Source organism: Musca autumnalis, unplaced genomic scaffold, assembly GCF_047663935.1.
Source record: "Musca autumnalis isolate F117 unplaced genomic scaffold, ASM4766393v1 scaffold_1, whole genome shotgun sequence".
NCBI classification, from domain to species: Eukaryota; Metazoa; Arthropoda; class Insecta; order Diptera; family Muscidae; genus Musca; species Musca autumnalis.
Genome location: NW_027411644.1, coordinates 128,492,365 through 128,509,169, shown reverse-complemented (window position 1 = coordinate 128,509,169; position 16,805 = coordinate 128,492,365). Strand labels below are relative to the sequence as shown.

Below are 16,805 nucleotides of genomic sequence, written 5' to 3'. Positions count from 1 at the left end.
CAACAAAAGCTTGTGGTTAACACTATCAAAAGCTTTGCTGAAATCTGTATATATTGCGTCAGTTTGACTATGTTGAGTAAATCCTTTTATTACAGTCGATGTAAATTCTATAAGATTTGTTATGGTTGAAAGACCACTAAGAAAACCATGCTGATATGGACTTAGCATGGGTTGGATTTTATGGGAAATTATTGTAGTAATCAATTTTTCGAACAACTTAGGAATAGCACTTAACTTTGCAATTCCTCTATAATTGGAAACATTTGTTAGACTACCTGACTTATGTAAAGGTACAATATAAGACTTTTTCCAAAATGCGGGAAAATGACCAAATTTAAGGGAAGAGTTAAACAATAGAGTTAAAGGGATTGATAATGCATCTGAACAATGCTTAAGAATTATACTAGGTATCCCATCAGGACCTGGGCTTTTTATGGATTTTAAACTTCGCAAACTTTTGGAAACGTATTGGTATTGTAAGAAAGGCATATAAATTTCATCAATCTGAGATACTTTATAAGGGTATGTATCTCTAATTTGGCAGGATGCACTTGAATAAGTTGTAGCAAAAAATTTTGCAAAACATTCAGCAGTATCAGTGTTTTTAGTAAATTCTTGATTATTGAATTTCAGTAAGGAGGGTTTAGACGATGTTTTTCTTTTCAAATTAACAAAATCATAGAAGGACTTGGGATTGGATTTAAAATTATCCTTAACCTTATTGAGATACTCATTATATAATCTATGAGATTCTAGCGTATACCTAGACCTAGCAACAGAATAATTGGCATAATCAATCGAAGAACCTGATTTTTTATATTTCCGAAAAAGTTTATTTTTAGAATTTTTTATAGTTGATAGTTCAGGTGTAATCCATTGATATTTATTAGAATTTGTAACTTTAATATTTGGAACACATTCAAGCATAAATTTGTTTAGGATATCATAGAATGTATTTATTTTAAGATCAAGATCAGTATTACTATTACAAAGACATACAGATGTCCAGTTAACAGAAGAAATAAGAGAATTGAGCTTTCGAAAATTTGTTTTTTTTTTTTTATAATTAAGGACCGTGTTTAGCATATTACATGGATTGTCAACAAGGAAATGATTATGAGTCATGGTTATACATAATGAAGGATGATGAATATCTTCAGGAATAGATATGGATGGAATTCTAATTATTTCAAAATATTGAGTAACATTTATATATGCTAAGTCAAGGATTCTATTGTAACTATTCAGTATATCATTTATTTGATAAAGATTGAGGTCACAAATTCGATTAACAATTTCAAATGTATCTTGATTAACGTTCGCCTCGGATGTAAGCGGAGTTAGAGCTTCGGAATCTGGTAATAAGAGCCACTTTACAGAGGGCATATTAAAATCACCCAGAACCAAAATTCTATCAGTTTCATTCATCTTTCCAACTACTGCACTTATTGCTGATATATGCTTTTTATATATGTCAAGTTGTGAGGATTGAGGAATATAAGACAAGTTATAAATAATTTAAACTTGCCTAATTCAACGGATATACTTAAAAATTCAATATCACAAATATTGTTTAATTCAATTAATTAGTGGAATAAAAGGAGTCAACTGTGTTTAACCCCTTACATTCTGATAGCAAATAGAAAAAGAATTTTTTAGTTTTTTGAAGCTGTAGCTGTTCGCGGTGGCAAATGTGATAGCATATGGTTTCTTTCCACAAATTCTTTTATAAAAGCATTTTTAGGCCAAAATTGTCTCGATATAATTTGATTAAATATTAGCTGATTAACAACAATCTTGAATAAAGATTTACTCTCCAAAAATGCCGTACGAAGTTTGTAACATTTAAGGAAGTAATCACCTTGAATTCTTGATCTATTTCGGGTGAAAACCTAGCCGCAAAAACCATTTTCATGGCTGGAGCCATAGGTAATGGTCTTTGCACTGGTTGTTGTGCATGGCCCGTATTTGCAGAGGGGTTCCTTAAAGAAACGGCGGGAATGGAAACTGTCGACTCCTGAATACGTTGAGCAGATTGTGAAGTCTTATCAAGACTAGCACCATCTGTCCTCATTAATTCAGGAGTCATTACAACCTCCTCTACCCGCTGGTTTGCTTCCAAGGCCTCATCCGCCAACACATTAGCGTTTAACTGAGCATAACCAGGTCCAGTTGTATCGGAAGTACTACCTGAAGCCGATCGTACTTCAGTATCGCCAGAAACACCAAGTTTACGTTTAGGGACTGTTTTACCTCTACCCTTTTTCGTCGACCTTTTACGTTTCTGCCCCGCAACCGACGGCGACGATACGAATGCATTTAAATCCGGGTATTTACTAAATAAATTGGCGACTTTGTCAAAACGAGAGGTAACTACAGAAAATTCCTCCTTTATTGAATTTAATTCGGAATGTAAATCCCTTGCAAAATTGTAGAATTCAGCTGATATTTTTCTACAATTTGGACAGCACCAATGAATTCCGTTATTTTCTCTAATGATGCCAGTAACTATTGTCCTCATACGAACACACTTACAGTGCCTTTGATTTTGACAAAACCAACAAGTAACACGAACTTCACTATCATCACGAATATTACATAATTCATATGAACAAGACATGTTAATTTTTTTTTATATCAACGAATAAAAATATTGGAGATTTTGTATCTGGTTTTCTTAAACTTTTAATTTTAAATAAAAAGCAATCGTTGGCAACTCTGTTTTGAGATCACAAACAAATTAACTAAACTGTTACAACAACACAATAACCTAATGTAACAGAATATAAGCACAAAACGAAATAGCCAATTAACCAAACTTAACACAAAAACATTATATTAGCACAAATGTATTCGATAGCACTTTACCAATTAGCACAATATATATAGCCAATAAGTAATTTAATAATTTGAAAAAAATTTTGTTATTGAGCAAACACTAATTTAATTAAAAAATTAATAATTTTTTTAAAAACTCACAGAGCACACAAAAGTTTCACACTATCGCAAACAGGGTTGCCAATGTTAAATCGCAAAAATGCATCCAAGCCCACTGTGCAATTTTTTTCTCTTTTTTTATAAAATAGCTGATAAAACATAAAAAGATACGAAAACATATTTTTTTCTAATTGGACCAACATTTCTTTGCATATAGTTTTTACAGAATTCGACTTTTTCAAGGCGCGACAACTACTTAAATGGTTTGCTGATGAGCAGCATCACCACAGCACAAAATAAAGGAAATCAAAAACCTCATTTTGAAAAAATGTCCAATTTCACTCAGTAAATTTAAAAGTTAATACATAAAGTTAAAAGTTAAACTTACCCACAATTGTTAGTGTAACTTTGCTATTTCGGGTCTGAGATTTAAAAAAGTCAACTCTACATCTGTATACTCCAGAATCCCCATATTTTGTATTTTGAATACATAGCATACCAGGTTCCTTATCAAAAATAAAGTAGGCTCTATCTCCAAGTACATTTTCATCTGACCATCGTTTAATTGATTTTCGCAAACCTTCCCGTATGTCCACGCTATAAAGTGAGAGAAAAAGCATAATTTTAATAATAAAGGTATAGTTATTGCTAATAAATACTTTAATAATAAATATTTGAGTCGCACATATAGAGAATATAAAATTCTTCCTCTCCGTACCGAAATATCAATGTCATATAAGATCTGTTTCTTTACTTTTTTTAATGATGAAAGTGGAAAATGAATAATGAATGAGAAAAATTGTAAATATGGTAACAATATCAAAAACAAACATCCAAATTAAATTTGTCTTTTTTATGTCACTGTTTTTAATTTTCTTTTGTAATTGTGCGTTTTCATACCCTCCATCACAATATAAAGGGCATACTTAACTTAGTCATTCCGTTTGTAACCAGGGTTTCGGAGTCGAGCAATTTTGCTGGAGTAGAAGTCTGAGTTGAACAAAATAGCTTGACTCCTACTCCGGGCAATTGTTTTCTATTTCTTTGAAGTCTAGTCTTTTCATCTTGATTACAAAATGCTTCCGGAGAATATTTTTTGGTCAAATTAATCTTTAAGTTTTTTTGCAATCATATGTTTACATTTTTTTTTTTTCAAAAATATATATTTGACAACATCTCATTGTCAAAAATTATTACATATGTATGTGTACCTAATTGTAAATAAATGTATATGTGTTTGTATGTCGGTTACATTTAGAATTTAAATGAAGTAAATACTTACAGCCTGTTTTTGTAAAAATGCTTGCCTGTCACACGAACCGTTGGTTCTTGTAAAATTTTACGAACCATTCGTTTTTATCTAAAAGCTTTCGTCTATTTCAGAAAAGCTTTTATATTTCAGGGTTTCCATGATTCTTATTTTGTGAATTTTGCATAGGCATCTGGACGTAATATGTGTTACTCGATGGCAACCCCAATAAACAGATGACAAACCAAAAATAAGAAAAAAAATGTAATCAAATTTGTCCAAAAATAATTGTCATAATATAAAGAAACGGATGTACAGATGTGCAGGTCAAAACTACTTGAATACGGTCACAGCATGGCAGAATAAGAAGGTACTCTCATTTGAAAAACCTGTCTTTAAGCTGTCAAATGAAACCATGCATCTTCATAAAATAAATGTTGTTGTTGTGTCAATGCCAACAACATATGGTTTGTTTATATTTTTAAAATTTTTTTGTATATGATGATATTGAACAGATCTTTACTCAACCTTGGTTGACATTAGACCTCTCTTTTCGACTGTGTTTCTCTTTTTGTGTGGTTTCTTACAAACAACAACAAACATACACCGCAAAACATACACAAACTGAAAACCGGCAGTAAAATGTATGGGTATTTTGTTGATCAAAGGGATGCCCCATTCAAAATCGATTAAAATTCAAAGACAATTAAAATACATTCAAAAACGATTAAAATCCTTTCAAAAATGATTAAAACCGTTTAAAAACAATAAAAATGTCAATTGGTGTCAAATACATAACATTGTGTGTGTCCGTCCGCCTGTGCGTCCGTTGATATGGATATTATCACAAGTGTTTTCCCCCCATCCACCTGTTACATTGTATGATAATATTATCATAGGCTCATGAGCCTTTGAGCCGAGGCCAAAGATGCACGTGTTTAACCCATGTCATTGACACTTGTGTGTATTTTTCCATGGGAATGTGGGCATTTTTTTACCTGGTGTGATAATATTGAAAATAAATGATCGTGATCCTTGTTTTTTGTTCCTTTATAATAGACATGAATGATGCATATGTTTAACCTATATCATTGACACTTGTGCGCATTTTTATAAAGGATTGGGGTTGAAGATCAAAAATCAGTTTTCATGGGCATTTTTTATTTGTCAGTCCTTTGGTTTTTGTATGTTGGTTGCGTGGTGAATGTGGCATATTGTTGTTGTTATTTCTAATACGAACAAGAATATCTCTAGCATATTGTTGTTGTTCTTATGCTTCTTACAGAGGATGTCCCTAGCATATTGTAGCATTGTTGTTGTTGTTCCTTTGCTTCTTACAAGGGATGTCCCTGGCATTTTGTACGCATTGTTGTTGTTCTTATGCTTCCTATAGTCGGTCTATATGTTTCTATGATCAATATGAATGCATCTATCCTTCTTTGTGTGTTGTTTTGTTACATACATTAGATTATGTTGTAGCATATTTTAAACCTTTCCTTTGCCACGGACACATTATTTCACAAGTTTGTGAAATACATGTAGCTACTTCATCATAATGTGTGTATTTTTAAAGCAGACTAAACATCTCAACTAATCGCCTGGGTCAAATAAATGAGGTTTTGGCACTTTCCCAGCAAACAAATATGTTAATAATATGCAGGTGTGGATTTGTACACCTTTTTGTTGTTGTTCCGCTTTCCATCTGAACATTGTTTGATAATATTGTAAATGATTTCAGGGCTATCATGAATATTTCCAGCGGAATTTTCCGCACGGAAAATAATTTTGAAAAGTGAAATTCTTTTAAAATGTTGAAAACTACTAGAATCACTTAATTATGCAATATTCTCGTCGAATCGACAAAATTATTCCCTTTTTGCGCATAAATATGGAAATAAAAATTGTAAAATTGGGGAATTTTTACTTATGATCACCCTGATTGGGTCTTGATTTTCCGCCATCCACCTGTTTACATTGTATTTTTTTTTTTGTACACATCTAGGATTGTGTGCTGGATAGCGTGTGTGGCATATTGTCATTGTTTTTCTAATATGAACAAAAATGTCCCTAGCAAATTGTTGTTGTTTGTGTTTATTGTAGTTGTTATTTCTAATAAGAACAAGAGTATTCCGAGCACATTGTTGCTGTTCTTTCGCTTCTTACAGTGGATGTTCCTAGCATTCAGGTTGTATGTTTTATGATCAATATGAATGCATCTACCCTTCCATTTATTGCTTTATTGTATGCATTAGGTTATGTTGTAGCATATTCTCACGCATTCTTTTGCCCTGGACGCATTATTTCACAAGGTTGTGAAATACATGTATGTATGTATATACTTGAACATAATGTGGGTATTTTTAAAGCAAGTCAAATAAATGAGGTTTTGCCACTTTCCCAGCAAACGTATATGTTAATGATATGTAGGTGTGAATTTGTACACCTGTCTGTTGTTGTTCACCCTTCCATCGGTGCATTGTTTAATAACACTGTGCAACATTTTTAAGGTGATATTGTGCAAACAATTCGAACTGAACATTTTTTGAAAGTACAGACCCAAACAACAAGAAACCCTAGTTTGGTTTTGTTGTGTCAGATCCAGCTCTGATTTATGGCCCCCTCTAAACGCGGTTAAATATTGAGTTTTTAAAGAAATTCTGCGCTATATCTCTGAAACCAATGCGAATCTTCTTCTGACCTCTGAAGCAAATTTGTAGATAAGGACGAGAATAAAATATTTGGAAAAATAATGAACTCGAAAAACTAAATTTATTGCCTCAAATTTCAAAATATATGCAAAAATTCCACAATTTTTATACATTTGGCACCGTATCTCTAAAACCGTTAATTTTTTCTGAATATTTTCTTTTGGAAAAATATATCCTGGAATGTAATACACAACTCTTCAGAACATGTCATTGTTGTAAAATGCCTCTATGCCGTTGGTTTCAGTACATTTTTCAACGACGATTTAATAAAAATGTCAATAATGTAGTGAAATCCGAAATGCGAGAATAAACTCATGGTGTGAACTGTGTTTGAAATACGTGTTGTAAAAGATATGATGCAAAATACCGCTGAAACAAAATGAAGTAAGCATTTTAGAGTTTCAGAGTGTTCTAAAGAATTGTTGAGAACTTTTTTTGGAAGATTTTTGCAAAATGTTACTTCGTTCAACTCCCAATAGTTTAGCCGATACTTACCAGAATTTCAGCAATTATTTAAAATTTTCCATATTTTATAGATTTTGATGCCTAAAATTGAGTTTTTCTTATGTGGTTTTTTAAAAAGATAAGTTCTACTACTGTTTAGGGCCACAATATTGCTAAATACAGCAAGGCCAAATTCCTTTTCGTTCCTGAGATAAAGGCCTGATAAACGCCAAAAAGTGTCAATTTAGCCCGGTTTAGATGAGGCCATAAAATCCGAACTGGATCTGACAGGACAAAACCCTACTAGTGTTTTTATAGTTTAAATATGTACTTTCAAAAAATGCATACTAGAAGTTGTTTGCATTTTCAGTGTTGCATAGTGTAATATTGTAAACGATATTGGGTCTTGATTTTTCCCCCATCCACCTGTTTACATTTTTTTTTGTTTTTGTACACATCTTGGATTGTCTGCTGGGTGGTGTATGTGGCATATAGTTGCTGTTTCTAATATGAACAAAAATGTCCATAGCATATTGTTGTTGTTTTATGTTCATTCATACGATCGCATTGTTATTGTTGTTCTAATGCTTCATAAAGTCAGGCTGCATGTTTCTGTGCTCAACATGAATGCATCTATCCTTACAGTGGATGTTCCTAGCATATAGTGTGCATTGTTGTTGTTTTTGTTCTTATGTTTCCTATAGTCAGGCTATATGTTTCTATGATCAGTATGTATGCATCTACCCTTCCTTGTGTGTTGTATTGTTGCATACATTAAGTTATGTTGTCGCATATTTTCAGCCTTCCCTTCGCCCTTGACGCAATATTTCACAGTTATTGTCACCCTTCCCCACACACCTGGAAAACCTTATTTCATAAGATTGTGAAATACATGTACTTGATCCTCAGATATGTGGTTGCCCACAAATATACTTGCGCCTTTTCCCTTTTCTCTTCAGTCGCCTTGTTATCAGAGTTTCGAACCCACACTATTCTTTGTATGTTTACATCAAAAATAAATATAAAAAAGTCATTATGGTCAAAACAATATTGGTGGGTTAGATAAAAAACACAATTTTTATAAAAAATCATATGTAGAAAAGTGCATTTGGATAGTGACAAAATATCATGCTGTCAATCGATTCAAATATGGATTCCCAAAACTTCATCGTCAAATGTATCGGAGAAGACGCATCTTTAGAATGGAATGATCGTTGAGGCAGAAGAAATTGTAACAGAATTCAATACAAGACTTGGTTTCAAATTGGATAGAAACAGGATCCTAAAACTTTTGAAACGGACGAATCAGAGAACAAATATCAACACTTTTTGAATGATTATTTTTAATAAATATGAAAAGATAATTTTCAGAGTCTTTTTGTGGGTGTATTAAATGGAGTTTTATAGAAATATATGTAAATACTAGCAAAATGCCCGCTACTTCGTATGCGGAAAGGATATAAAAAAACAAATAAACAATATATAATATGGAAATGACAAACACTGAAAATTTGGTCGCACTAATAGCAATTTTAATCAATATTTATTTTTATCTTAGTACTGTACGTACCCCTTAAGTTCGTTTTTAAAAAAGATCAGCCGTATCTCACCCTTACACATTAACAGCGAGATCAACGTTGCACACCAATACACACCCTAACTCCAAAAAATAAAAATTCCAGCACTGTCCCTACACCCAAAAACAAATTGAGTACCATTAAGTAATTTTCGTATACTTATGGTACGTATTTCGACGACATATCTCAGCCATACACGGACATTAATACAAAATAATTACAGTAAATTCCATAATAATTACAGTAATTCCAAATCTCAAGATTCCAGCTGTATTCGTTCGTCCAATTCCAAATTGTACCAAACTTAGTATCAAGTCGAACTCTTCGTACCCATAAGAAAGATTTTCCAAAACTACCTCAATCCTTCACTTTAGTAGTAATCTTACTTCCAAATTTCAGGATTCAAACTCTATCCGTTAAACCAAATTAAAATTTTACTAAATTTAGAACAATTTAGAATTTTCGTACCAATTTTCAAAACTTCCTCAACGCAACAGGGCTACAATAATCATACTTTCAAATTGCAGGATTCCACCGCTATCCGTTCACCTACATACAAATTGTACTAAATTTAGTACCATTTAGTGCTTTTCGTAACCATAAGTTTGCTTTTTCAAAACAACCTGAATCCTACTCTTCGACTGTAATCGTAATTCCAAATTTCAGGATTCCAGCTCTATTAATTCACCCGAATCCAAATTGTATCAAATTTAGTACCATTTCTTTCCCAAACAAAAATTTCAGGATTCCAGCTCTACCCGTTCACCCCAATCCACATTGTACCATATTTAGTACCATTTAGTACTTCTCGTACGCACACGTACGACTTTTAAAAATTTCCTCAATACTACACTCCTACAGTAATCTTAATTCCTAATTCCAACACTATCCGTTTACTAAAATTCAAATTGTACCGAATATAGTGCTTTCTGTACCCATAAGTACGAATTTCCAAAACTACCTCAATTCTACTGTCCGACAGTAATCTTAGTTCCAAATTTCAGAATTCCAGCTTTATCCGTTCATCCAAATTGTACCAAATTTAGTACCATTTAGTACTTTTCGTACTCAAAGGTACGAATTTCTAAAACTATCTCAATCCTACACCCCTACAGTAATCTTAATTCAAAACTTTAGGATTCCAGCTCTATCCGTTCACCCAAATCCAAATTTAGTACTGCTCGTAATCATAAATACGAACTTCCAAAACCATTTCCTTATTTCAACGCCATTTCCCAACCTTGATACTTAAAATTCAGGATTCCAGTTCTATCCGTTCACCCAAATCCAAATTGTAATAAATTTAGTACCATTTAGTACTTTTCGTACACATAAATACGAATTTCCAAAATTTCCCCAATCCTATGATCCAACAGTAATCTCAATTTCAAATTTCAGGATTCCAGCTCTGTCCGTTCACTCGAATCCCTATTGTACCAAATTTAGTACTTTTCGAACACATAAGTACGAATTTCCAAAACCACCCTCATATCTCAGTGCTACACTTCACAGTAATCTTAATTCCAAATTTCAGGTTTCCACCTACATACATACGTTCACCCAAATCCAAATTGTACTAAATTTAGTACCATTTAGTACTTTTCGTACCCATAAGTACGAATTTTCAAAACTACCTCAATTCTACACCCCACCAGTAATCTCAATTCCAAATTTCGAGATTCCAACTATATCCGTTCACTTAAATCCCCATTGTCCCAAATTTAGTACCATTTAGTACTTTTCATTCACAAAAGTAAGAATTTCCAAAACTTCCCCAGTCCTACACTCCAACAGTAATATCAATTCCAAATTTCGGGAATCCAGCTCTATCCGTTCACTCAAATCCAAATTGTACTAAATTTAGTACCAATTATTACTTTTCGTACACTCAAGTTTCCAAAAACCCTTTGGTGCATCTTTCTTACTCTTCATCAGTGATCCTCAGTCCAAATTTGAGGAATCAAGCCCTATCCGTTCACCCAAATCGAAACTGTACCAAATTTAGTGCTATTTAGTATTTTTCGTACCCTACGAATTTCCAAAACTTCCACAATATTAAACTCCACCAGTAATCTCAGTTCCAAATTTAGAGATTCCAGCGCTATCCGTTCACCCAAATCCCCATTATACAAAATTTAGTTCCATTTAGTACTTTCCGTACACATAAGTACTAATTTCCAAAACCACCTTCATATCTCAATCCTACACTTCAACAGTAATATTAATTCCAAATTTCAGGTTTCCAACTCTATCCGTTCATTCAAATCCAAATTGTACTAAATTTAGCACCATTTAGTACTTTTCGTACCCATAAGTACGAATTTTCAAAACTACCTCAATCCTACACCCCACCAGTAATCTCAATTCCAAATTTCGAGATTCCAGCTATTATCCGTTCACCCAAATCCCCATTGTATCAAATTTAGTACCATTTAGTACTTTTCATACACATAAGTACGAATTTCCAAAAGTTCTTCAATCCTACACTCCAAAAGTAATCTCAATTCCAAATATCAGGATTCCAGCTCTATCCGTTCACCCAAATCCCTATTGTACCAAATTTAGTACTATTTAGTACTTTTCGTACACATAAGCACGAATTTCCAAAACTACCCTCATATCTCAATCCTACACTACAACAGTAACCTTAATTCCAAATTTCAGGTTTCCAGCTCTTTACGTTCACCCAAATCTAAATTGTACTAAATTTAGTACTTTTCGTACACATGATTGGTAATTTTCCAAACCATTTCCTTTTAGAAGCACCACTTCCCAACCTTGATTTCCATACCAAATTCCTATATTCCTATATTCCAGGGGCCTATTATTGGTTTCATTAATTATTTAGCGATTTCTTCAAATTACAGATTTTGAAATTGAATAGTTATAACTGTACATCTCCATGTACGATAAAATTCTTAATTGCAAATAAATCGTGGTAATATGCACAATTCTATTGCACTTTCATTGATTTGCAAACATTTAGTTATTACCAAAAAGTCAGGTCCATACAGTTTTTAGTTGTTGTTATTTCTGGCCGATTTCTGAATATATTCCCCTAATCTTGTCTTCAACAGCAACTCATTTGTTCATTTGCGTAATTGATGTTTATACACCATTATCACCAACTGCGACATCTGTTGCAATGGAAGATAACAAATGTCTTGTCTTTCTATTATTTAGTGGTTTACGATAAAATAAGTGCGCCTAGAAGTAAACTACAATATTTGAAATTATGTGTGATCTCTTACGATATCAAGAAGTTATTGCATTGTTAATTTTACACATGTCTTGCAGAGGGCCAACTAAGTGAATAAGTACGTAATAGTAATGAAAAATAAGGATTTTTGTTGTTGTTATTTTTTGTGGTTGCAGAACGAATTTTCTAAAACCCGGCCTTATCTCGCACATTTGCATCAACAGTGACCCACTGGTAAAATTTCAAGCTCCTAGCTTTAGCCGTTTTGGCTGGGCGTTGATGATGAGTCAGTCAGTCAGTCAGTCAATCACTTATCACCAAGCTCATTTATATATATAGATAAGAATTATATATATATATATACTAGCAAAATGCCCGCTACTTCGTATGCGGAAAGCATATAAAAAACAAATAAACAATATATAATATGGAAATGACAAACACTGAAAATTTGGTCGCACTAATACCAATTTTAATCAATATTTATTTTTATCTTAGTACTGTACGTACCCTTTAAGTTCGATTTTCAAAAAGATCAGCCGTATCTCACCCTTACACATTAACAGTGAGATCAACGTTGCACACCAATACACACCCTAACTCCAAAAAATAAAAATTCCAGCACTGTCCCTACACCCAAAAACAAATTGAGTACCATTAAATAATTTTCGTATACTTATGGTACGTATTTCGACGATATATCTCATCCATACACAGACATTAATACAAAATAATTACAGTAAATTCCATAATAATTACAGTATTTCCAAATCTCAAGATTCCAGCTGTATCCGTTCGTCCAATTCCAAATTGTACCAAACTTAGTATCAAGTCAAACTCTTCGTATCCATAAGTAAGATTTTCCAAAACTACCTCAATCCTTCACTTTAGTAGTAATCTTACTTCCAAATTTCAGGATTCAAACTCTATCCCTTAAACAAAATTAAAATTGTACAAAATTTAGAACAATTTAGAATTTTCGTACCAATTTTCAAAACTTCCTCAACGCAACAGGGCTACAATAATCATACTTTCAAATTGCAGGATTCCACCGCTATCCGTTCACCTACATACAAATTGTATTAAATTTAGTACCATAAGTTTGCTTTTTCAAAACAACCTGAATCCTACTCTTCGACTGTAATCGTAATTCCAAATTTCAGGATTCCAGCTCTATTAATTCACCAGAATCCAAATTGTATCAAATTTAGTACCATTTCATTCCCAAATTTTCAGGATTCCAGGTCTACACGTTCACCCAAATCTATATTGTACCATATTTAGTACTTCTCGTACCCATACGTACGACTTTTCAAAATTTCCTCAATACTACACTCCTACAGTAATCTTAATTCCAACACTATCCGTTTACTAAAATTCAAATTGTACCAAATTTAGTGGTTTTCGTACCCATAAGTACGAATTTCCAAACTACTTCAATTCTACTGTCCGGCAGTAATCTTAGTTCCGTTCATCCAAATCCAAATTGTACCAAATTTAGTACCATTTAGTACTTTTCGTACCCAAAGGTACGAATTTCCAAAACTATCTCAATACTACACCCCTACAGTAATCTTAATTCAAAACTTTAGGATTCCATCTCTATCCGTTCACCCAAATCCAAATTTATTACTGCTCGTAATCATAAAAACGAACTTCCAAAATCATATCCTTATTTCAACGCCATTCCCCAACCTTGATTCCCATACCAAATTTGAAGATTCTAACTTTATCCATTAAAAATATGCAATTGGTACCAAATTTAGAAACTTTTAGTACTTTTCGTACACTTATAGGACGAGTTTCTAAATACCCTTTGGTACATCTTCCTAACTCTCCACCAATGACCACTCGTTCAAAATTTCAGAATTCTAGCTCTTCGCGTTTGCCTAATACAATGGATTCCATATTTAGTACAATTTAGCACTTTTCGTACCTTTCTACGACGAATTTCCAAAAACCCCTTTACAAAAAAACAAATTGTACCAAATTCTGTACAATTCGATTTTCCAAAACAACCTTAATCCTTCACTTAAACAGTAACCATAATTCCAAATAACAGGATTCCAGCGCTATCCGTGCACTCAAATCCAAGTTGTACCATTTGGTACATTTCGTACCCATAAGTACGAATTTCAAAAACTACTTCCATCTCAATCTTATACTCCAACAGCAGTCTGACCGAATTCCAGGATTCCAAATTGTATCACAGGTAGTACCACTTAGTAATTTTCGTACCCTTACTACCTCAGTCCTACACTCCAATAGTTATCCTAATTTCAAATTTCAGGACTCAAACACTATCCGTCACCCAAATCCAAATTCTACTCTATAGCCTACAGCGAACGGGTTTCAAATTCTAACTCTTTCCGTTTACTAAAATTCATACTTTAAATTAAAATAAATAAAATTAAAATACTTAAAATTCAGGATTCCAGTTCTATCCGTTCACCCAAATCCAAATTGTAATAAATTTAGTACCATTTAGTACTATTCGTACACATAAATACGAATTTCCAAAATTTCCCCAATCCTATGCTCCAACAATAATCTCAATTTCAAATTTCAGGATTCCAGCTCTGTCCGTTCACTCGAATCCCTATTGTACCAAATTTAGTACTTTTCGAACACATAAGTACGACTTTCCAAAACCACCCTCATATCTCAGTCCTACACTTCACAGTAATCTTAATTCCAAATTTCAGGTTTCCAGCTACATACATACGTTCACCCAAATCCAAATTGCACTAAATTTAGTATCATTTAGTACTTTTCGTACCCATAAGTACGAATTTTCAAAACTACCTCAATTCTACACCCCACCAGTAATCTCAATTCCAAATTTCGAGATTCCAACTATATCCGTTCACCCAAATCCCCATTGTCCCAAATTGAGTACTTCTCATTAACATAAGTAAGAATTTCCAAAACTTCCCCAGTCCTACACTCCAACAGTAATATCAATTCCAAATTTCAGGAATCCAGCTCTATACGTTCACCCAAATCCAAATTGTACTAAATTTAGTACCATTTAGTACTTTTCGTACACTCAAGTTTCCAAAAACCGTTTGGTGCATATTTCTTACTCTTCATCAGTGATCCTCAGTCCAAATTTGAGGAATCAAACTCTATCCGTTCACCCAAATCGAAACTGTACCAAATTTAGTGCTATTTAGTATTTTTCGTACCCTATGTACGAATTTCCAAAACTTCCACAATACTAAACTCCACCAGTAATCTCAGTTCCAAATTTCGAGATTCCAGAGCTATCCGTTCACCCAAATACCCATTATACAAAATTTAGTTCCATTTAGTACTTTCCGTACACATAACTACTAATTTCCAAAACCACCCTCATATCTCAATCCTGCACTTCAACAGTAATATTAATTCCAAATTTCAGGTTTCCAGCTCTTTCCTTTCACCCAAATCTAAATTGTACTAAATTTAGTACTATTCGTACACATAAATACGAATTTCCAAAATTTCCCCAATCCTATGCTCCAACAATAATCTCAATTTCAAATTTCAGGATTCCAGCTCTGTCCGTTCACTCGAATCCCTATTGTACCAAATTTAGTACTTTTCGAACACATAAGTACGAATTTCCAAAACCACCCTCATATCTCAGTCCTACACTTCACAGTAATCTTAATTCCAAATTTCAGGTTTCCAGCTACATACATACGTTCACCCAAATCCAAATTGCACTAAATTTAGTACCATTTAGTACTTTTCGTACCCATAAATACGAATTTTCAAAACTACCTCAATCCTACACCCCACCAGTAATCTCAATTCCAAATTTCGAGATTCCAGCTTTTATCCGTTTACCCAAATCCCCATTGTATCAAATTTAGTACCATTTAGTACTTTTCATACACATAAGTACGAATTTCCAAAAGTTCTTCAATCCTACACTCCAACAGTAATCTCAATTCCAAATATCAGGATTCCAGCTCTATCCGTTCACCCAAATCCCTATTGTACCAAATTTAGTACTATTTAGTACTTTTCGTACACATAAGTACTAATTTCCAAAACTACCCTCATATCTCAATCCTACACTTCAACAGTAATATTAATTCCAAATTTCAGGTTTCCAGCTCTATCCGTTCATTCAAATCCAAATTGTACTAAATTTAGTACCATTTAGTACTTTTCGTACCCATAAGTACGAATTTTCAAAACTACCTCAATCCTACACCCCACCTGTAATCTCAATTCCAAATATCGAGATTCCAGCTATTATCCGTTCACCCAAATCCCCATTGTATCAAATTTAGTACCATTTAGTACTTTTCATACACATAAGCACGAATTTCCAAAACTACCCTCATATCACAATCCTACACTACAACAGTAACCTTAATTCCAAATTTCAGGTTTCCAGCTCTTTACGTTCACCCAAATCTAAATTGTACTAAATTTAGTACCATTTAATACTTTTCGTACACATGATTGGTAATTTTCCAAACCATTTCCTTTTAGAAGCACCACTTCCCAACCTTGATTTCCATACCAAATTCCTATATTCCTGGGGCCTATTATTGATTTCATTAATTAGTTTTCGATTTCTTCAAATTACAGATTTTGAAATTGAATAGTTATGACTGTACATCTCCATATACGATAAAATTCTTAATTGCAAATAAATAGTGGTAGTATGCACAATTTTATTGCACTTTCAT

The 16,805-nt window shown here is 33.1% G+C and overlaps 1 protein-coding gene across 5 annotated transcripts in view; it reads right to left on the bottom strand.

The window, feature by feature from the left end:
- The window catches only part of side-VII (sidestep VII transmembrane protein), a 1,783,907-nt gene that overhangs the window by 1,368,067 nt on the left and 399,035 nt on the right, over nucleotides 1-16,805 (bottom strand). For all 5 annotated transcript variants that reach the window (XM_073992696.1, XM_073992713.1, XM_073992706.1 and 2 more), the window contains one exon: nucleotides 3,326-3,534. In XM_073992696.1, coding sequence (XP_073848797.1) covers nucleotides 3,326-3,534 — 209 coding nt within the window. The remainder of the gene's footprint in view (nucleotides 1-3,325; nucleotides 3,535-16,805) is intronic.